The sequence below is a fragment of the Neovison vison genome, chromosome X (genome assembly GCF_020171115.1).
Source record: "Neovison vison isolate M4711 chromosome X, ASM_NN_V1, whole genome shotgun sequence".
NCBI lineage: Eukaryota > Metazoa > Chordata > Mammalia > Carnivora > Mustelidae > Neogale > Neogale vison.
This window is the reverse complement of record NC_058105.1, coordinates 103741930-103765158: the sequence shown is the minus strand read 5'-3', so window position 1 is coordinate 103765158 and position 23229 is coordinate 103741930. Positions and strand designations below refer to the sequence as shown.

Genomic DNA, 23229 nt, shown 5'->3' with positions numbered 1-23229 from the left:
TCCTATTCTCTATTTACAAAATGATTTTTCTGGGCGCCTGGGTGGCTCAGTGGGTTAAGCCGCTGCCTTCGGCTCAGGTCATGATCTCAGGGTCCTGGGATCGAGGCCCGCATCGGGCTCTCTGCTCAGCAGGAAGCCTGCTTCTCTCTCTCTCTGCCTGCCTCTCCATCTACTTGTGATTTCTCTCTGTCAAATAAATAAATAAAATCTTTAAAAAAAAATTAAAAAAAAATGATTTTTCTCCCATCATTGTTGGTGAGTACTCTGTCCTCTATTTTTCAAGCATGTTTTAAAATCTCATCTTATGGATGGTTAGCTGAAGTGACTTTTTTTTTTTTTGCTTTTTTACAAGGGCACTCATTACAAAACTAAAATTTGTAAGGTTCCATAGTGCAGAGAAACTATAGCTTTCAATTTATATTATTTGCAAAGGATTAATTATCAAAACAAGGTCATTTTCAAAAAGACATTCCATTTTCTGGAAGTTTCAAAATATCAAAAATATGGTGCATATATACCAAATATTCAGAAGGTTAAAATTTTCCCTTAAGATTGTATTCTAGAGGGGTGGCTGGCTGACTCAGTTGGTTAAGCATCAGACTCTCGATTTCAGCTCAAGTCATGATCTCATGGTTCTGAGATCGAGTCCCACATCAAGCCCCACACTGAGTCCCTTGTCAGGCTCTGTGCTGGGCATGGAGACTGCTTAAAATTCTCTCTCTCTTCCATTCCCTCCCCAAAAAGAAAAAGATTGTATTGTACAAATGGACTCTACTCCATCCAGTTGAATTTCCCATAAAGACTATGCAAATTAGATCATTCACATTCCCTTATGGTCAAAATTAGGAGACATTTGTCAGTGTGTAAATATTTTAAGTAAATAATTTCTTTAAAAAATACAGAAACACAACCAAAAGAATTAAATACTTGACTTTAAAAACTTGTTAGTTTCGAAATGTCAATAGTATATCACTGTATGGAACTTGTGCTATATTATAATTGTGCTAATTAGCTCAGAAGAGCCTCTTAATGGACACTGATTATATTATGTTAATTTTCTGTACAGTGACTGCCATATAAAGTATTAAACTAACATGGCACATTTACATAAACTTTAGTTCAGTCACTTTCAATATACCATTTGGAATTCATCATTCCCAAATGTGTAAACTCTGAAAATAGAAATCCTCCAAGCTCCCAGGCTTAACTAATTTGATTAGTAAGCTAGGTTATGAATGGCCATTTTACATCCTTAAACATCTTTGAACACAGAAATTCATAAAAACTTAGGAGCCTCATCTTTAAAGCTGAAGATCTTTAGACAGTAAAATGTTGACTCTTTTACAATATGTTAACTATTACAGGACCATAAGGCTCTAGACCTACACTAGGTAACTTAACAAGCCAAATTTGTAACGTACATTTTAATTAGCTAAAACACACACTTTTATGGTTAATGGAAACAAAACTATGATTCTTTTTCAATGGTATTATACTTTTGTTTCCATTAACATGGAAGAAAATTTTTTGGAAGGGAGGTAAGAGTTTAAAATTTTGTTAATTATATATTTTTAAAGATTTTTATTCATTTATTTGGGAGACAGAACAATAGTGGGAACATAAATGGGGGGTCAGAGGGAGAGAGAGAGAGAAGCACTCCTCCTGCTAAGCAGGGAGCCTGACTGGGGGCTGGGGTCTCTAGGCTGGCTAATCCCAGGACCCTGGGTTCATGACCTGAGCTGAAGGCATATGCTTAACCAACTGAGCCACCCAGGCAACCCTGTTAGTTGTATTTTTAATAGTTATCATTGAACACATCAAAATTGGAAGGGGAGGTGAATCATGAGAGACTGTGGACTCTGAAAAACAATCTGAGGGGTTTGAAGTGGCGGGGGGGGTGGGAGGTTGGGGGAACTAGGTGGTGGGTATTATAGAGGGCACAGATTGCATGGAGCACTGGGTGTGGTGCAAAAATAATGAATACTGTTGTGCTGAAAATAAATAAATAAATTTAAAAAAAACTAATGAAGTACTGTATGGTGACTAACATAATAAAAACTATAAAAAAAGAAATAAAAAATAATAACTATCTTCTTCAGAGTTCTAGAAAATGAGAAAACATTTTGATTCTGTATCAGTATACAGGTACTCTCCTGATCCCAGGCCATCTGATGAACTCCTATTCATCTTCCAAGATTGAGTAAATAATATACAACTTCTGTGAAGATTTTCTTGATCAACTTGACACTCCCCCTTCAACTTTCTTTCTGGGAACTTCGGTCCTTCCTTCCCTTATGTTTCTACATGTTACTTGCTTTTAAATATTCAATAGAGTACAAATTCAACTTGAATTAGAGAGATCTTATAAAATATCAAATGAAACTCAGTATATATCCTGCTAGTGCTAAAAATAAAGTTTATTTAAAACCTTAAGATGTGCTGAGTATATGGTAATTGCTGTACTTCATAGTTATAAAATAACGTAAGGGGGGAAATCCTATTTAGCTCAGAGAAAACAAGTCAACCTTTTGATAAATACCTCCTCCAAATCAGGGTAGTTTGTGCACTGCATACACAAACTTGTGTGGTGTTTGTGTGTGTGTTTGTACAGTGTGGTTGTGTTTTTCTTGACTGGGCGGGGAGGGAAGAGATAGGGTGACATGATTGCCTTATAGTTTTTATAATGTGTGTGATGTACGTAAGTGTTTCATGTGTATGTTTGTATATGTTTTAAATACAAAGTAAATACGGTGCAGTGGAAAATTACTGAACTGAAAGTCAGGTGTCACAGGTTTTAATCAATCACCGTGATCTTTTTGCTGTTTTCTTAGGCACATGACTTAACTTCTCTGATCTTCCTTTACTTCTTCCATTAAATTGCAGAAGTAGAAAAGCTTCGACTCCATCAAACTGGTTTTAAAATAGAAACTAACATATACTTCTTAATAGTTACTCTTAAATGTATTTATTTACCTTGCTAATTAAAACAATTTTGACCTGAGATACAAAGCTGAGGTCAGTTCTGCTTACATTGCAGCACTGATATTCTAATTATATTAGTCTGTTTACCTAGCAATCAAATTAAATAACGTCTAAGGATGTTATAACTCCCAGTCATAATAAGAACCCTACAAACTCAACAGTTTACACAGCACTTGAAACAAAATATGATGAATGAGAAAGAATGCCGTCCTCAATTATTATAAACTTGCTACAGTAACAGTCCTATCAAATTCTCTATTTTCCTTATGTTTTCATGATCTTATTTACAAGTTTTAATGTATTTCTAGTTTTATATGTGTGAGTTTAAGTGCATCACTTATAAAATTATATGTTTCAGTAAAATAAAATTTAATGATTCCAAATGGTGCAGAAATGCATCTGAAAAGATACTAAAAAATCAATTTCTATGTAGTTTACCTTGTCCTAAAATATGCCTATTTAACATGTGCTTTAAAATTCTGAATTCTAAACCAATATATAAAATTTGTCCTTAAAATCATGCGTCTTGTTCATTGTCAATTATGGCAAACAAAATTATATGTTTAAAGCATATAAAAATACTGCCTTTTAAAATATATGCCCTTGGATACAAACCCCAGTGATTTAATATTTTTAAGCTATAAATGTTAGAAACCTCCATGAGTTATCTGGCAATGATATTAATCTTTGTACCTCCAGGATAGCCAACTGCACCGAATGGAATGAAACTCCTACAAAATTTTGTTTCTCAATGAAAAAGTAAAACTTAACTAAACTATTTTAACATCTAGTAGATAAAAATGACTAAGATAATCTTCTTAATTTGGTAACAGATCTTAACCATTTAGAAATACTTCGGTTCTATTTATTTCTAAAACATGATAGGGCTACAAAGAAGTCACTTTCACATCTTCTGTCAATAGAACTTCCAGGAACACATACCTTAAAAATTAAGGAAATCCCCCCAAATTCTAAGATCCAGAACCAGGTATATTAGAGGAATTACTTTTAAAGACACAGAGTGTGCAAGCATGTGGACAAAAATTGCATGACCCGAAGGACTGGAAATAAAATGTTGCTAAGCCACAGATGCATAGAGACTATTTATCATTTTCAGTAAACTGAAAATCCCTTTGAAACACAGTTCTGTACAAGAAAATTACCTTAACACAGGTTAATAGAAATATTCTCTTAAGTGATAGATGAAACCTTGTCATAGTAATAAATCTATGATCATACAATGTAATATGCTCAACTGGAAAACTCTGAGTCATTTGTTTTAAAATTAAATTTGATGTTTATTTAAAATGATGAAACCAAAAAGAGCTATGTAAGCCCTTGGGAGAAATAAATGTGGGTCACTAGAGGGCGCAGACTCCCTTTCACTGCTTGTCTGGTCCTCAATTTTGCTTCTCTTTTATTTTCTTATCTACATAATGATAACATGGTGACAAATGGATTTTTCATGGGAGTTCTCTTACAGAAAAACATAAAATGTCCAAAGATACAGATAAAATGGTGTAAAAAGGACATGTTTGTAAGACACACTCAGATTCACAGTTAAAAATGCCTTCAGCCATCTTAATACACATACCAAAGTATCTTAAAGTTCTAATACAGACATTCCCCTGAGAAAACATCTTCAGTTCGGGGAGACACACTTAATCCAAATAATAAGGCAGCATTTTCTGGATTTCATAACCCAGTAGTTTTTCCCCAGTTCATTAATTTTGCCTAATTTTTGAACATTTATAAATAGGCAGACACTCATGCTCTATAAATCTGCCTATAATTATATTCCTATAGATCTAGATGTTAATTTCCCATTCAAACACATTCAAAGAAAAAAAGGAAAAAACAGCATTTTAAGCATCTTGTTCATGTTATATGCTTTCATAAAGAAAAAAAGTCATACCCCATGATAAGAGTTTAAGTTATTATAATTTTCATTTCATAGATAGACCATGAACACAGAGATTTAGGTGTGAAACCTCCTTTGTTTTCAACACACAATGAAGTATGGAGTTAAAGTTCAAAGCCAGGTCTGTCTAAATCCAAAGATTTCTACTACACTATACTTATTTTCCTTTGTTCCAAATGAAAAGAAAATCTGTATTTTTATATACAGAGGAAAAGTCAACACACATTTTCTTTCTGTTGCTATATAGTAAAGGCTGGTAGTTACTGCTGTGCTATTTAAAATTTGATTGGAGTCTCTAACACTAGGACATTAATTCTAAACATTTTCATTAACCTTAACCACAATCCTTAGCTGCATAACTGAGAGCCCCATGGCATTATTAAATAGCTGTCATTCCTAGTTTAATTTTACTTTGGACTTATCCTTAATTTTCTTAAAAAATCCCAAATTTCCTATCCATTGATGTGTTTTCTTTTTTTTTTTTTTTTTTTTTTTTTTTTTTTTTTTTTAGATTTTTATTTTATTTATTTGAGAGAGAGAGACAGTGAGAGAGAATGAGCGAGGAGAAGGTCAGAGAGCGAAGCAGACTCCCCATGGAGCTGGGAGCCTGATGTGGGACTCGATCCCGGGACTCCAGGATCACGCCCTGAGCCGGAGGCAGTCGTTTAACCAACTGCGCCACCCAGGCATCCCCATTGATGTGTTTTCTGACATTAGAACTGATATTAAGCACAGATGACAAAGGTTGTTATTTACGATACATCATGGGGTTAACACTTAAAGTCTTACATTTGGAAAAAGCATTCAATTACTAGGACCTCTATTTATGCCTTGATGTTAAAAAGACACCTAACATTGAAAGAACGTTTCTTTTCAGTGAAAAAGCTCTCTGTATTTAAAGACAGACAAATGCTTCAATGGGACCCTAGAGTTGATGAGACTTCAGAATGTAGAACTGTCATAATCTAGGGAAAGTGCACACTTTTCATACACAGACCTCAACAAATTCTTAAACGGTCTCAGGAAAACTTTTAATTTCAGCTAAATAGTTTAGTGAAATCACCTTGAGCTTCTCCTTAAAAGATAGCATGATATAGAGTTTAAGAATGTAGCATCCTATGCTAGATGCTTGGGCTCAAATCCTGACTAAACATCTCCCTTTAAACTTTGAAAGCAGGAACAAGTCACATGACTGACCTTTCTGTGCTTTGTCTTTCCCACTGGCAAAAAGGGGGCAATAATTAAAAAAAAAAAAAAGTTATGCCGCTTACTGTTTACATATGTTAATCTGAGCAAATAATATGTAGAAGAGTGCCTGACATGTGGTAGAAGTCACATTTCTGCTAGCTACTAAGGTCACTGCCTCCCGTGACTCTTTCTTACTGGATTCAAGCCAGCCCTATGCTACTTTTCATATTACCTTGTTTTGTTAAGAACTAGCAAGCTGTAAGCTATTACTGTAACCACAAGAATGAAAACTGTACCCGTATCTTAGCTGTTGTAAATAATGCTGCAATAAACATAGGGGTGCAGCTATCTTTTCTAATGAATGTTTTTGTTTTCTTTAGGTAAACCCCCAATAGTGGAATTATTGAATCATAGGGTAGCTGTATTTTTAACTTTTTTTTTTAAGATTTTATTTATTTATTTGACAGAGAGAGCTCACAAGTAGACGGAGAGGCAGGCAGAGAGAGAGAGAGATAGAGAGGGAAGAAGGCCCCCTGCTGAGCAGAGAGCCCGATGTGGGACTCGATCCCAGGACCCTGAGATCATGACTTGAGCTGAAGGCAGCGGCTTAATCCACTGAGCCACCCAGGCACCCTATTTTTAACTTTCTGAGGAACCTCCATACTGTTTTCCACAGGAGCTATACCAGTTTACATTCCCACCAACAGTACATGAGGGTTCCTTTTTCACCACATTGTTGCCAACACTTGTAATTTCTTATCTTTTTAAACTTAGTCATTCCGACAGGTACTAGGTGATATCTCATTGTGCTTTTGATTTGCATTTCCCTGATGATTAGTGTCCACTGATAGACAAATAGATAAGGAGGTGGTGGGGTGTGTGTACACACACACACACACACACACACACACACAGTGGACTATTATACAGCAATAGAAAAGGTTGAGATTGTGTCACGTGCAGCCACATGGATAGATTCAGAGGGTATTATGCTCAGTGAAATAAGTCAGATTGAGAAACCAAATACCATATGATTTCACTCATATGTGGAAACTAAAAACAAAACAAATGAGTAAACAAACATAAGGAATATAATCAATGATACTGTAATAGCATAGTATAGTGACAGATGGTAGCTGCACTTATGGTGATCATAGCATAACATCTAGAGAAGTTGATTCACTATGTTGCACACCTGAAACTAATATAACATTGTGTGTCAACTATACTCAAATAAAAAAAAATTAAACTACGAAGAAAACCATTAACAAAGACAATAAAACAAATAAGTAAAAATCAACAGCCAAATAATGTCATCTACTGTATCCTTTATTGCAGGAAAAGGTAAACTATGGTCCATGGGACAAGTTGAGCCCACCATTGGTTTCATAAATAAAGTATTATTGGAACATGGCCATACTCATTCATTTACATATTGTTTACGACTGCTTTTTCCCTATAGCAGCAGAGTTTAGTACTTGTAAAAGAAAGTACATGGTGCTCAATGTCTAAAATCGTTTCTATCTGGCTACTTCTGCTTTAGGCAAACAGAAACACAGCCCTGTGTAAGTGCCAACTGTATACAGGCTTGTAGGACAGCCTGTATTTGAATTATCCTTTCCCTTCACCTTTAGTCTATATGCCCCTATCCTCTAAAAGTCTACACAGACACTAATTTGTCTGAGCTTTCCATGTACAACTCCAAGCAGGAAGTAAACTTTTCTTCCTTATGACTTCTCTAACATCATATCGGTACTTCTTCGTGACATAGCTTATACTACAATACAAACTTCAGGAGGGAAGGACTAAGTATAGTTCACAGATAGAGCAACTGGAGTGTCTGATAAATCATAGCAACTGATTAGACGCTGGTTGAAGGAAGATGGAAATTACCAAGAAAACTAACTTTTGCTGTCACTATATTCTTGAAACACGGTGGACTCATATTGACTACAGGAGTGTTCAAAGAACCCCTCCACACACTGGATGGTGCCTTGGACCCTGTGGGAGGCAATTTAAACTTTAAATACTCTCAGTGTGAAAGCTCACTGAGTTTAAAGGACTTCAACATGCTTTTATGTTGTGGGTCTTTAAAGTTTAAATAACTTCCAGTCAAGGTTCAGAGATGATCTAGTGCAATGCAGAAAGCCATTTAAATTTGGCGTGTACTGACTGCCCCATTGCAACTTCCCTAGCATCACGAGTTGTTTCAATCTATTTCTGTTAGTGAGCATCTCTATGAACTTTAGTTAAAAAACAAAGCGGAACTCACTACTCTGCACAAAGGCAGGGTCTTAGTTAGCTCAGGCCAACATAGTAAAATATTAGACACTCAGTGGCTTAAACAACAGAAATGTATTTTCTCAGAGTTCTGGAAGCCCAAAGTTCAAGATCAAAATGCCAGCATGGTCACTTTCTGGTGAGAGATCTCTTCCTGGTTTGTAGGTAGTCATCTTGACAAAGTGTAGTGTAGTGTAGTGTCTCATCATAAGGGCCCCACCCTCATCAATTCATCTGAACAGGATTATCTCCCAAACAGACCATTTCCAAATGCTGTCAAGTTGGAGTTAGGACTTCAATATGTGACTTGTTGGGGGGAAACAATTCAATCGATAGGAGCTCAGTGAAATTTTACCTGCATGTGGTAGCATAATGTATATTTACTTACAGAGTTACAAGTTTCTGACCAGGGAAGATAAGAATAAGAATATTCTCAGAAGATGTCAGAACAAGAATATTTTCCATTGTAATGCAAATGTAGTAATGGGAAGATAACGGCTCTAAATTAGCAATTGGGAATTCAGCCTTCTCCTGGGAAAAGGTTGTACATTTTTACCTAAACAATCAACAAGAGAGGCATGCATAATAAAATTTCCACAGTGTGAGGGCAAACAGGAAACGTTATATAATTTCCATTTCAGAGATGATGAAATAGATACTCAGTGAGGTTCAGTGACTTCCTTTAGTCACACAGCTTACGAGTAGAAGATCCAAGTCCAGAACCAACCTGGGCAGTCAGAGGCCCATCTGCCATCAGATCCACTCACCACAATTGTCTTGCCCTCTCTGTATCTGAGGGACATCCATTTCCCACCATTGCCCGGCCTCTGGCTTCCAGTTATGTTTGTCCAGTTTGTTCAGAATATTTGAGGAGGGAAGGAAAAATGCCAAGGACTTTTTCCTCTGCACTCCACTTTTGGTAGCGTTTCTAAAGCAACTACATCTCCACTGTGGGTTAGCTTCCTCTAGATGGCCTCTCCCTCCATGGGTCAAACTTCTGCTCCGCAGTCCTGACTGCTGGAAGGCTCCAGCTCTGGGGCTCTGAGAACATCCCTTCCCTGCATTGCTGCTGGCAATCTGGGGATATTCAAGCTTCCTGCTGTTGCTAGGTTTGGCATTGCCTCACTATCCCGGGTACTTCCCAGTCTTCCATCACCTCCTTGACCAATTCCCTGTGTTAGGTTTCCTTTCTTTGCAACGCCAAGAATGGTTTCTGTTTTCCTGATAAGACTGTGATAAAATATCCATTCAACATCCCAAGAATAAATATTCATATATTTAGTGAATACCTGTGATGTGATAACTTCTAGGTCAAACACTACAGGTCTAGAGGTGAAAATAAAGGACTCCGGGCCTCCAGGAGTTTACTGGAGATGCAGATGTACAAAACCAGAATCATTACAGTAATATTCTGTAAGTGTTTTGATGGAAGTATTAACAAGGCTAAGAAATGCCTGGGAGGTTGGGTTACCGGAGAAACAAGGTACCAGGTAGGGGGGTGGTGCAGGGGGAAGGAATGTGAGAGTAGGCAAAGGGAAAGGGATAAAAAGATCACCTTAGGCAGGGAGAATGGTAGGTGTAAAGAAAGAGAAGTTTTAAGGAACATGGGATATTTGGCGATCAGAGAGTGGTTAATTAAAGCGGAGCAGAGGGCAGTGTCACTCGAAATGCAGTTTGGGGCCAATCTGTGAACTATTTGTTAGTAGTCTGTGACAAGAAAAGCCACCAGAGTACAAATCCACTAATTCACTAAGCATACTATTTCATCTGATTTCTTTTTAATTGCAAAGCTTTCTGGACAAAGGAAGCAGTGCATTGATTTATATTCTAGCCCAAGCTCCTTATCTCACAGTGCCCTGGTGATGCACAGTTTGCAGACTATTTTGAGGAGCACTGGCATACAAAGAAATGGGCAGGGTAAAGGGAGTGAAGCTGGGGAGTTAGGCAGCTCGAGATCAGAAAGGAATTTTTGTGCCATGCATTTCAAGAATTACAGGTAGAGGAATGATCTAATTAAAACTGCATTTTCAGATAGCCCTCAGGAGGCTGTGAAGTGTATGAATAAGAAGAATGAAAGCAGAGGCAGAGGAATGAGTTAAGAATTTCAGGCAGAAAATTATCAGAAACTAAAGTAGGATGAAGATACCCTGGATAAAAAGGAAAGGGCAAAGGCAAGAAAATTTAGGCATACTTGGACAGATTTACTGGGGAGGCAGATATCAGGACCACTGTAGGAGGCTACACAGGTTGTTGACTGCACAACTCCAGAAGGTGCTGCTTACAGAAATTATGACATGAATGGTTCTCTCTAAAATTGTACAATTCAACTGCAGAACCACATTTGAAACTTCTGCAAGAAGGCCAGGTGTAAATGCTCAATAAACAAGTAGATCACACACAGAGGAACAACAGGAGGGAGGTCAAGCTAGAGATATTCGTTTGGAAATCATCAGATTCCGGTGGCCGATAGAGACAAGACTACAAATGATACTGCCTTGGGAAAGAACATGTTGTGAGAAGAAAATGATAGCAAAAGGTGAATCCTGTGGAGGCTATTAAAAAGACAAGAGGAGGAGACTGAGAAGCCTTAGCTAGAAAGTGAGGAAGAGAAAAGAAAGAGGAGGGAACAATGTTCTAGAAACCAAGGGAGAAGAAGATTTCAAGAAGGGACTAATAATCATCACTGTCAAGCATAGCACAAAGGTCAAGAAGGACAGGAACTGAAGAGGGACCTTTGGAGCCAGCAATTACAGAGCTCTCTGGTGACCTTGCTCTGAGCAGTTTCAGGGCTCAACGTAGACGACTACAGCTTGGGGCTGTATTAGAAGTAGGTAGAGGTAGCTCAGATCTTCTGATTAAAAATCATCTTTTCCTGGCACTCAGCTATGATTCTTCTTTGAGATGAATAAATAATAAATTGTCTATCATTTTTATCACCCCAGGGACAAATAAAACTACATGTCCCAGATCTGAGAATAGGGCCCTGTCTTTCTTCCTGCTGGCATCCCTCTATGACTTTACATTCTTGAAGAGCACATTTTCCTACACCTGTGCATCTAGACAGCCAGAGCTATGTATACCATAGCATGGGGCCAGTTTCCATTATAATGTGTCTCAGTTTATAGCATGTATCAGACATCTACCATATAGGAGAGCCCATACCAGGTAAGGACTAAGATATGGACCCTGGTCCAGGGAAGGGTCCACTTAAGTCAAGTGGGTCAAACAGGCATATAAATAGATCATTCCAACCTAAGCAAAAGAGGTGTCATAAGATGGAATGGGAACATCACTTAGCCTAACTGGGAGTTGTGGTTCCTATCACTGAGGTCAGTTTGGGGAAAAAGAAGCAAGAGTCAGGTTTAGCTGAAATGATGCTCCAGTAGCACACTGATCTACAAAATGTGGGCTCTGAACAAGAATCATCAGCATAACCTGGATATCTATTGGCAATTAAGACTCTCAAGGCATCACTCCAGATCCACTGAAACTAAATATGGTAGGGACAAGTAATCTGTCTTTTCATAAGCCCTCCAGATGATTCCTCTGATACAGGCTAATATATGAGACCCGCTGTTTTTGTGCAAGGATTCTCAAACTTTACAGCTTATCAGAATGACCCGGGAGCATGTCAAAGATTCCTAGGCCTACCTGCAGAGTTTCTGATACAGCAAGGTTGGGGTGGGCCCCCCAAATCCACATGTCTAATATGTTCCCAAGTGATGTTGCTGCTTCATGCACAGCACTAAGAATGTTGCTGCTCTAAGTGTTCTCTGGTCACTTAGTAGGCCTCTAGAATTCACATCCCTACATTCCCCAAAACATATTTATTGGCTTATTCTTGACTTATACGACAAAATAATTTTAAGAACCTGAAGCAGGTGGTTATCTTTTGGGATATCTGAAAGTGGTATGTAAGGTTTCTATTCTTCACCCAAAACAAGTTCCTAAACTGAAATTTGAGTCTATTACCAAGGTCATTTGACTCTAATACATGAAAAGAAGCAGACCATTGCAACTATAACACTGGAATAGAAGTGAGGAGACTCAGCACTAGTCCTTATTTTGCAACTGAAAGCAAGTTATTTAACCTTTCCGGATTTCAATTAACCTGTAACTGTAGACAAGTCTACAGTTTCATCTCCTTAGATAAAAGATGCAAAGTTTCATTTTTCTGGGCCATGCCAAGGGGCAAAAATGTTATTGCTGAGACCAATCTCCTGAGCGTTTTAAGATCAATTTATCATATAGAAAATTTAAAAAAAAATAGCTTAGACATCTTAATCATTTAATAGATTCTTGAAGTTAAATAAAGTGTTTTAGTTTATGACGTCCAGATTATAATTTGGGAATTAAAGTAAAAATAAATATCTAACACAAAAACATTTTCGGCTATAATCTTATAAAACTGCAGAGTCTTTTTTCTTTTCTCGAAAGGGTCTTATCTAACACTTACCTAACTTCCTCCCAACTACGTGACATAAATGAGTATCAGTCGACAGACATAAAAAGAAAGAAAACACAAACATGATCAAGCTGAAAACTAAAAACTAAAATAATAATGCAGGTGTGCAATTGCCCAGTCAATGTATTCTGCCACTTAGTAAGCATACAAGAAACAGAGAATGCAAACTTCACACTCAGTCTGCTTAGCCTAGAGAAGAGTAAAACACTAAGCGAATTAAGGTATTTCTAAATGTCTCTATACTTCCCTGCAGGTCAAAGATACTCATTTATTAACACTGTACTTGGGAAAATTATCTTTATTGAGATGGCATTTACCTAAGAAAAAGATCCATTTTGCCATTGGTTTCACCTGGTTGATACAAAAATGTAAATGAAAGCTGTTGTGAAAGTCTCTTAAAATAACTGCCACATGATTAGGAACTAATCTCCTCAGTAAATTCCAATTAACTACGTAATAGATCTAGTTTTAACATAGTCTGAGTTCCATACTCTGGTAATTACCTATATGTAAAATAATATCACTGAACTGCAGGGATAAATTGCTGTTAAAAATAATTACCCTCTGACCCAGGATCATTAGCAATTTTGGATATCTTAGTATAGGGACGACAATTTATGCAGTAAATACAACAAAAGTAGAAACTGTATAGTTATTAAGGAATGAACTAAACATCTTAGATATTTATTTTTTTATTTTTATTTTTTAATTTATTTTCAGAACACCTTAGATATTTAAAAAACTGGTGTGGTACAAAGCTGAATTTTAAATCCCTTAATAGTTTTGAGCAAAAAATTATATCTTTTTGGGTAAAGAAAGAATTACTAAAGATTATTAGAATGTCCATTTGCTTCTTATTAAGAACAATTCCATGAAGAACTAGGTAAAATTCTGAAGTGCAAAGATTGGAATATAAAATTTTATTTATCTCAATTAATTGAACTGCATTATTCATTCTTTCATTAAATAAATAAATAAATAAATAAACAAAACAAAACTAATGTACTATAGTTTGGCTAATTGAATTTAAATAAAAAAGGAAAATTACCACTTACAAAGGCAAAAAAAATAGTCATTGATTATTATATGCCGTACCATATATGGAATCCAGGTAAAGCATACAGTAGAATAGTAACAGGACTTCTTTGTTGTAATCGGTGATGAGAAAAATTTATGTGGGTGACATTAAGGCATATAGCAAAAGAATGTAATGTAAAGGTGCCTGGGTAGCTCAGTCAGTTGAGCAGCTGACTTTTCATTTGGGCTCAGGTCAGGATCTGAGTCCTGGAATGGACCCTGTGTCAGGATCCACGATCAATGGAGGGTCAGCTTGGGAATTCTCTCTCTTGCTCTCTCTCTCTGCCCCTCCCCCCACTTGTGCACACATTCTTTCTTTCTAAATTAAATAAATCTTTTAAAAAATAAAGAATGTAATGGAATTTACCAGCTGGGGTGGAAAGACTCTGGGGAAGATACAAATAAAATTGCTAGGACAATAATATTGAATATCTTCAGAAGTTATTTGTGCTTTATTTGGGGGGCAACTCGAGTTACAAGGCTCTCAGGTCTGAAGGATCAGCCTAAAAGCCCCATTTTAGGGGCACCTGGGTGGCTCAGTGGGTTACTTGTCTGCCTTCAGCTCAGGTCATGATCTCAAGGTCCTAGAATCCAGCCCTACGTGGGGCTCCCAGCTCAGCATGGAGTCTGCTTCTCCCTCTCCCTCTGCTCCTCCCCCCTGGCTCATGCTCATGCATGCTCTCAAGCTCTCTCTCTCAAATAAATAAATAAAATATTTTTTAATGTCACATTTTAGATATATTAATTTGAGGCAGATTAATCAGAAAGGGGCCAAATCTCACTACATCAAGTTATATGACTTAGTTATGGAGTTGCTAGTTAGAATGATTGGGAGGGAAATGGCAGAAATGGTCACATGCCCAATAATATATCGTAACAGTAATAAATAAGGGGCAAGGTAAGAGATCACAGATGGACAGAAATAGAGAAGTCAGGTGGTAAATTCTGTTTTGAAGAGGAAGCTGAGAAGGCAATTTTTGGTTACATTCTTTAACTTCGAGATGGTGTTTTTATCAATGGAATCGTTTTTCACCAATGGCGCATGATCACCGTTTCCATCCCCAGCACTGCTGCCACTTCTACCACCATCACCACCTGGACCACCACTGTCTCCACCATCATCTCTGCCATGTCTATCACCTCCTCCACGCCTACCACAAGTCCTGCCATGTCCACCATAACCAAACAACAAGAATAACAGCTATAGTATTTCCTGAATTCTTCTTACCTCACAGGCACTGTAGCAAATGCTTCCTACTTAATCCTCACAGTTAGTATTTTATAATGTGAGGATAGTGAATTTGAGGTACAGGAATTAGGCAGTTTGCCTGGGATCACAAGCCAGTAGTTAGGACAGGCAGGTTTCAAACTTGATTATTTCTGATTCCAAAATCCATGCTTTCTCCAATATTTGCCCCTCCTTTAGATGTGCAGACAACAAATTACAATAAGTAAAATACCGCTACAACGTATGAGTAACTAGGTGTGGTTAAATGGAGGCAACAGCTGTTTGCATTTGATTAAAAAAAAAAAAAAACCCTGAAGCACCAACTAGATGCACAAGTAGAAGAACAAAGTTTCAAAGAAATAAACATAAAATTTAAGGTAGAGTGTCAGATATGGAGCTCTAAGTATGATCTTGGAGTCATTTACTTACAGCCAGACTTGAATTAATGTAAGGAAGCAATTCGAATAAAGAAATTGAAAGAGGCTGAAACCATGAATTTATGAGATACTACCATGATCTTGTTTTCTAATAAAAAGGTCTGAGACATTTTGCAACAAGTCTGTGGTAGGGACAGAATAAGCAGTGTGTCAGAGAAGCTGAAAAAGTAGACATTTTTAAAAGATGAGCATTTAATAGATTGTCAAGACTATAGTCTTGACAGTTAAATGTTAGGAGATCTCACATGGGACAAGAGATGGACACTAGCTACCGTAAAGCTTACAGTCATGTTTGTACAATGCTTCTTGAACCATTAGAGTATTTTAACCAGATTCCATCCTATAGACAATTATCACTTACTGAAATGAACTGTCCTAATTATTCACTTGTTTGTGTTCTTTGTTCAGTAGAAATTTATCAATCAAGAGTGTTATATAAAGCATCCATGTTATTGTACTGCCCAAATATGGACATATTTGAGAGTGAAAGTTGGTATTATATATAATTATGATGTCACAAAAGGTATAACCTGGGATGGGTTCAAAGAAACCAAGATATAAGACCATATATCTGCTGAAGAAACATTTTAGTACCTGATCTAGGTTGTGTAGTAGGCTCCTTCAGTTGAAATCCTGGCTCACGCACTCTGTAGCTGTGTATAATAGTAATAATAGCCATACTTATCCCGTAGGGTAATTAGGAAGAATAAACACACTGTGCAGATAAAGCATTTAATCTAGCACTGAGCACATTTAAAGAACCATCAGTAAGTGTTAAAGTTTTTATTTAAGTAATATATACTTGATGTTCTTCATTGGTCACCTCATTTTAGGCACTTACAAAAATTGCTGACAGCATATGATGCAAACAGAATTTAAGAGACAAAATATTTCACCACTGGCCACACTTTCCTGAAAACAAAAAGTAACAAAACACACTTTTTCTTAACCAAATACATTCCCCGAACACAAGCCAAGAATATGCTTGGCAGGAGCCAAGAGAGAGACTGATGTGAATCAACTTGCTCTGCTAATTTCTGTATTAGGACAATCTTGAATATATTAGGAGGGTAAGACAAGTAGGTTTCCATACTACTCTCCTTGGAAAATTCTTGGAGAGCTTTTGGGTTAGACAGTCTCTGTAACCACTACCCAACCCTGCCTTTGCAATGTGAAAGCCATCTCAGATGATACCTAAATAAATGACAGCGACTATGTTTCCATAAAATCTTTATTGACACTGCCATCTGAATTTCATATATTATCACATATCAGGAAATATTCTTCTTTTGATTATTCTTAACCATTTAAATGTGTAAAAATAATTCTTGGCTCATAAGCCATAAAAAACTGGCAGCAAGGTGAACTTAGTCTTCTGGATTCACTCAGCCACATAGACACAAACAGGGACAAAAGCCTAGCAGTTGACTGTGTGATTATGAGAGCTGGTTATAAATCACAGATTTAAAGAGAAGTATTGAAAGTCCCAAATAATATACTTGAGTAACTTCTCTAGGTGGTTTTTTCCTTTGCCTAGAACATCTGATGTGCTATTTTTGAGTATGCGCTCTTCTCATACTTCTACACCCTTGTATACATAAATTCTAATGTCAAGTGTTCCGTGCATTCCTAAACATATGCTGCTTAGAAACATAAGGCAGATTTTAATGTTCCTTCTTAATCTTAGAATGATAATAATTGGAATGAAAAAGAAATTGTACCTTTTTATGACTTTCATGCTAGTCTTGCATTTATGAAATTTTATTCTCATCATTTTAACATAGCCACTGAGGTACATAATACCTAACTTATCTCTAATGCCTAGTTGAAAATATCCACAAAAAGATGAGTTAAAAATTCTAACACCTTCAAGATAAGACTTTAAAAATATCAAAGAACAGGAAATCTATTCTGTAATTACTCCTGATTTAGGATGTGCAGATTGAGACATTATGTTCTCGTAAACTAGCAGAATGGATCTCATCTATTATAGGTGTACTTCTTCTTCATGAAAATGTACTTTCCATTACTAGGGGGGGAAGACATTTAATGCAAAAGGAGGCACTGAACAAGTAGGCTGTTGGTAAGAAAAAAAAAAAAAGAAAGGAACTTTCAGGATAAAATGGATTCATGGCAGTTCATTACATGTGGTTTCTTCTTTTAATCCAAAAACAATATTTCCACTGAGCATTCAGTTTTTGTTGGGATGGTGATTCTTGGGCAAATTTTGAAATTTATATCACAATTTTCTAACTGAACTGACATGACAGGCACCTGAGGCTTCTGGAAATATTGTTTAAGTTAAAAACACTGCCATCTAAACAGCTATAAATGAGTTTTCCTGCTTAATAATTATTTTTTGCTTGAGGATAAAACCATGAAAAAGAGCCTCTCACCTTTTCCTAATTTCAGAATCCACAATAATCTGCCTCTTCTTTTGGGGAGGTGGCGGTGGCAGTTCCTCTTGGGCATGTTTTACCAGAATTTGTTCCCTCGTGGTCACCATAGTTACCGTTTCCATTACAGTTGTCTGTGTTAGTGATGGCTGAGCGGTGGTGACAGCCTGTGAAATCTGTGAGAAGTATTGAAACAGAGGTCACACACTGCTTGAAAGACTTCAGTAAAGCCTGCTTGGAGTGGCAAAGGAAAATAATGAGAAACTGTTCCTGCTTGTTGGTAAATTGACCTTCAGATCAAAATAGCACCGTATTGAACCCAAATCAAATTGTTTTATCTGACTTAAGTTATGTTCACTTAAATCACAAAGGAAAGTAATTTCAAAACTGGAAGTAAACTTAGTGTCTCTTCAATTTATTGGCCAAGCTATGGAAAATAAAGGTGGGGGCAAAAGAGCAAAATTTACGGTGTCACTCTGACAGTTAATTAAACATGCTGTTTAAAGTGTTTATCACGTTAATGTAAATTTTACTAAGGTATCCCAGCACCAATTTCACTGCCTTGACTGACTACAGATGTTTATTAGTGTGCTGAATGCATCCTTGGTAATCAGATATAGTAATTATAGTCCACACATTTTCAAATAAAATCATTTGAGCTTTACAATAAGTGACTTTTTAACCAAATAAGTAAAATATCCTTTAAAATTACAATAAAATGTTGGGGCGCCTGGGTGGCTCAGTGGGTTAAAGCCTCTGCCTTCAGCTTAGGTCATGATCCCAGGTTCCTGGGATCGAGCCCCATGTTGGGCTCTCTGCTCAGCCGGGAGCCTGCTTCCCTTCCTCTCTCTGCCTGCCTCTCTTGTCTACTTGCAATCTCTCTCTGTCAAATAAATAAATAAAACCTTTTTAAAAATGAAATTATAATAAAATGTCAATGTAAAGTGTCTATTAGTCCAGTGCATTTAAGTTGAATATTACTCAAAAGCTAAAAAGCACATCACCCTTGTTTAACTAATGAGTATGTTAAAATATTTGAGTCTCCAAAGTTAACATTAAAGATACTTCCTGGGTTAGAATCATACTAACTTTGTGCTCACACTTTTAAAAATTACCTTTTAAGCATAGATCATCACTCCTTGGAATAATATGGTGTGTGACCCAAATCATGAGAGGCTATCACCTCAGTAAGTGGGCATTACCAGACTAGCTATATAATGGCGAGACACCCTTCCATTCCTCAACCATCAACTCTCCATCTCACAGCTCTTCTGTTATTAGAACTGAATAGTTACCTGCTGGGATATTGATCATTATTACACTTTTAGTAATCCAAATCATTTGGAAGACCTATTTACGAAGAGACCAAAATAGGCCAGCATTAGATTCACTTACAGTTACTTGACATGCACAAAGCCAGGGATCTGGTTGAAGTCAAGATTACTTAGACTGACTTTCCTGAACTTGCAAAGAAATACAGAAAGGGTTTGGGTTAACCTCCATGGCTCACACATGACTGATTCCTTCAATGGGAGGAAATCAGAGAAGCCTCAGGATCTTCTTATTGCAACTTCCAAAGAGGCAATTTGACACGGGAGTAATGAAATCTTTTGTCACAATGCCTTGTGTAAAAATTGCTTTTGACAAATACATTTTAGATGTGCTACCCTTACATATGTCAAGGCCTTAGAGACTTCTATTTTGGTAGCCTAAATAGTTTTTTTTTTAAAGGACGTTAACAGGTTACTGAGTTTCTGCCTGTGTCAAGACCAGTTTTATCTTCTTTAAGCTCTCCATAGATTCATTATGTAGAGTTGATCATTGAGCCTCAAACAATAATTATAGAGTTCATTGACAAATTACACCAAAACGAAGGCAGAAAGTAACACAGTTGTTAAAAAAAATGCTTAAAATAGAGGATCAAACTTAATCGTCCTTAATCCAAAATGATCATTACTTGATGAAACTAAGTTTACCTTTAATTTTAAAAAATGCCATTTTTAAGGAGGATTCTAAGAGCATTTAATTTTATTAGAGTAGTACTTTTTAACCATAAGCAAGTTTTTTTTGCATATGAAGATGGCTTGAAGAGAATACAGTTCAGGGGAAATTTTCTAATTTTGTATGTGGAGGCACCAGAAGGCAGAAATTATGAAAATGCAAACATACTATTTATAGTTGTATCAAATGTTATGAAACATGTGTGCTACTGGATATTTGGCTGTGAAATTAATTTCTGTAGTATTAAAATATTTTCTCATTGATACTTACGAAATTGGATAGATGGGCCCACCAAGAGTAAGGTAAGGAGAAATGGCAACCTCATATACTACAAAAAGGCACTTAGAAATATAGCAAACCTTCTGAGAAAAAGCAATCATTTTTAATAAAATAATAGTAAGACATAAATTTCTAATTGTTCTACACTACAGTCATTACTGTACTATAATTGAAAATACTCCTTCATTTCCTTAAGGATGGAAGAATGGAAAAAAAACAACAACTGTTCACTGGCCCTGTAACCACAGGATAAAATTTGTTATATATAACAAATGAATACTTTCAATAGCTAGTCCATATGAGCAGAATAAAAACCAAATGGTCATGTACTAAATTTCCCTATGGCTTTTAGTTATTGGCTGTAAACACTTAATTATGTGTTAGAATCATTAGAAATACAGACAAGAAGGGATTATGGAGGTCATTTAGTATAACCTTCCACTTACTGTAGGATTTACTACTCCCAGAAGCAGATAACTCCTTCCAGAATATGGCATGCAATCTTCCCATTGGCAAGGTTTTTACAGGTAGTAGAAGCCTCCCTTATTTTGACTTGGTTCATTTAAAGTTTGTTTTGAATCCTGAACCAACACAGAGTAAACCGAGTATTGTTTCTATCCGACAGTCTTAAAGACCTGAAGGTTGAAATCACGACTCTGACAAATCTTATTTCCAAGTTTTAAAATACCAGGTGTTTGCTAGAGTTAGATTTAATCGGATTTTGGTGCTCCAAAACCTAGGTTTCCTGACATATTTAATTAAAACAATCTAAAATTGTATGAGTTACTCAGCAGCTGAATCATGTTTTAATTAAATTCCAGCCTATGTTATATATGTATCACTATGGAACACACATAAATGAATAAAATGGAATCTTGATTTTTAGGGAGCTTACAGTATAGTAGTGAAGGTGACAAACACAGATAATTGTGAGACAAAGTGAGTGCCACATGAAAATTATAAGTATGCAAAAATGATCGCCTACACTGAACATATAGTAATCAAGGCAGTTTCTTTCTAAACATTACAAAAACAAATCTCCCTCAACCAATATCCTCATGTTTAAATGCTAATGCTACAGGCTGCATATAATACTTATCCCTGTTCACAGGATAAGGTATAATGGAAAAATGTTGGAAACAACCTAATGTCAGCAGGTACTTGGCTTAAATAAATTATAGTACATGCATGTGACAGAGTTATTGTACATGTTTCAAACGTTTTCAATGTCACAGGAAAATATTTACATTATAGTACAGAGTAAACAACACACACAGTGGTTATGTTTTGGCAGGTAAAGCACAGATAATTTCTACCATGGACTATATATTTCTCTATTCTTTCTATTTTCCAACTTTCTACAAAAAAACATTTTCTGCAAAATATTGCATTTCCAGGCAGAGAAAACTTCCAGAATTTTTCTGTCCAAATTGTTGTTTTAGGTCTATCATACCTATGGATCTTTAGAACTATGGAAATATGTCATTGAAATACATTAAAATAACTGAACATTAGGACAGCTGAAAATCTACTAAGAATGTCTTAATGCCTCCATTAAAATGTTGAATGGAGCAGGGGCAAAATTAGAATATACCATAGTTTGAGAGATACTCGACAGACTTTGAGTCCACCCAACTAAACCTTCATTCAGTCGCTTTCCCCACTGTTACTTACTCAAGTGTAATTAACATACAGTGTTGTATTAGTTTCAGATGTATAATAAAATGATTCAAGAATTCTACACATCTCCCAGTTCTCATCAATACAGATGTACTCTTAGCTTGCTTTACTTATTTCACCCATCCTCACCCACTTCTATTTTAATTATCAGTATAATGGAGATGACACTCAAGTGTCCTCATGAAAATAAAATGCATTTGTGTTTAAATACTATTCCCTTGATTTGTCAGTTAACCATCCAGTAAAACTGGAAAACAGTTTGTTTAGACTTCTTACAGTGATTAAAAGTGGGAGTCTTTGAGTCAGGCTCCACAATTCTCAAACCCCAGGTCCAAAGTTCACATAGGGTAGCATTTAGGGTAGGTTCATTTGTCTCTCAGAGCTTTGATTTCATTTCTTTGTAGGGAATCATAATGCACCTCTCGCGAGGGTGTTGCAAACAGGGCTGGCTTCTTAGGTAGTCACCCAAGTACCCTCCCTCAAAGAACCCCATGCTTGGTTTCAGGCTCTGTTTTCACATTCTTGACATCCTTAATAATATGAACAACAAGCCCTGCATTTTCATTTTGTATGGGGCCCCACAAATTATGTAGCCAAAACTTAGTTTCAAGAACTAAATGATGTAATGTCTGAATACAAAAAATGCTTTCTCAGTGCATATTAGTAATAATCATTATCTTTTCTAAATGTTTGTAGAAAATTTATTTTTTTAAAGATTTTTATTTATTTGGCAGAGAGGGAGACAGGGAGAGAGGGAACACAACAAGAAGGGGTAATGGGAGAGGGAGAAGCAGGCTTCCTGTCCCACAGAGAGCCCGATGCGGGGCTTAAATCAGGACCTGGAAATCATGACCTGAGCCAAAGGCAGACACCTAATGACTGAGCCACCCAGAGGCCCCTTCGTAGAAAATTTTTTTTAATTAAATTTATTTATTTTCACCATAACCCTTCGTAGAAAATTTAAATTTTTTTCTCTACTGAACATTCTTACTCATAAGGTCACCTATATTAGCTTCCAAAAGTTAAATTCTTTCACTGTGGGAAAAACCGGAAGAGCATTTGCTCACTCTCTTGATAGTTCTAGGGTATACATCTTATTGCATAATAAGGTTATATAACTTTGGTTGTTACGGAGAAATCAAACTACTCTCAATAAAATTCTTTCTTGTCATCTTCTCTTCCATTTGTTGAAAAACGCACATTTCAAAAAGGAAATACATGTACATTCAAGCCCGTTTAAAGATTATAAAATGGCATACAATGAAAGGAAACATATCAACCATTGTCTCTGGATT

The 23229-nt window shown here is 36.4% G+C and overlaps 1 protein-coding gene across 7 annotated transcripts in view; it reads right to left on the bottom strand.

Moving 5' to 3' along the window:
* Window positions 1–23229, bottom strand: part of DMD (dystrophin) — a 1990807-nt gene that overhangs the window by 1425904 nt on the left and 541674 nt on the right. For all 7 annotated transcript variants that reach the window (XM_044235639.1, XM_044235638.1, XM_044235634.1 and 4 more), the window contains one exon: window positions 17975–18150. In XM_044235639.1, the coding sequence (XP_044091574.1) occupies window positions 17975–18150 (176 nt within the window). The remainder of the gene's footprint in view (window positions 1–17974; window positions 18151–23229) is intronic.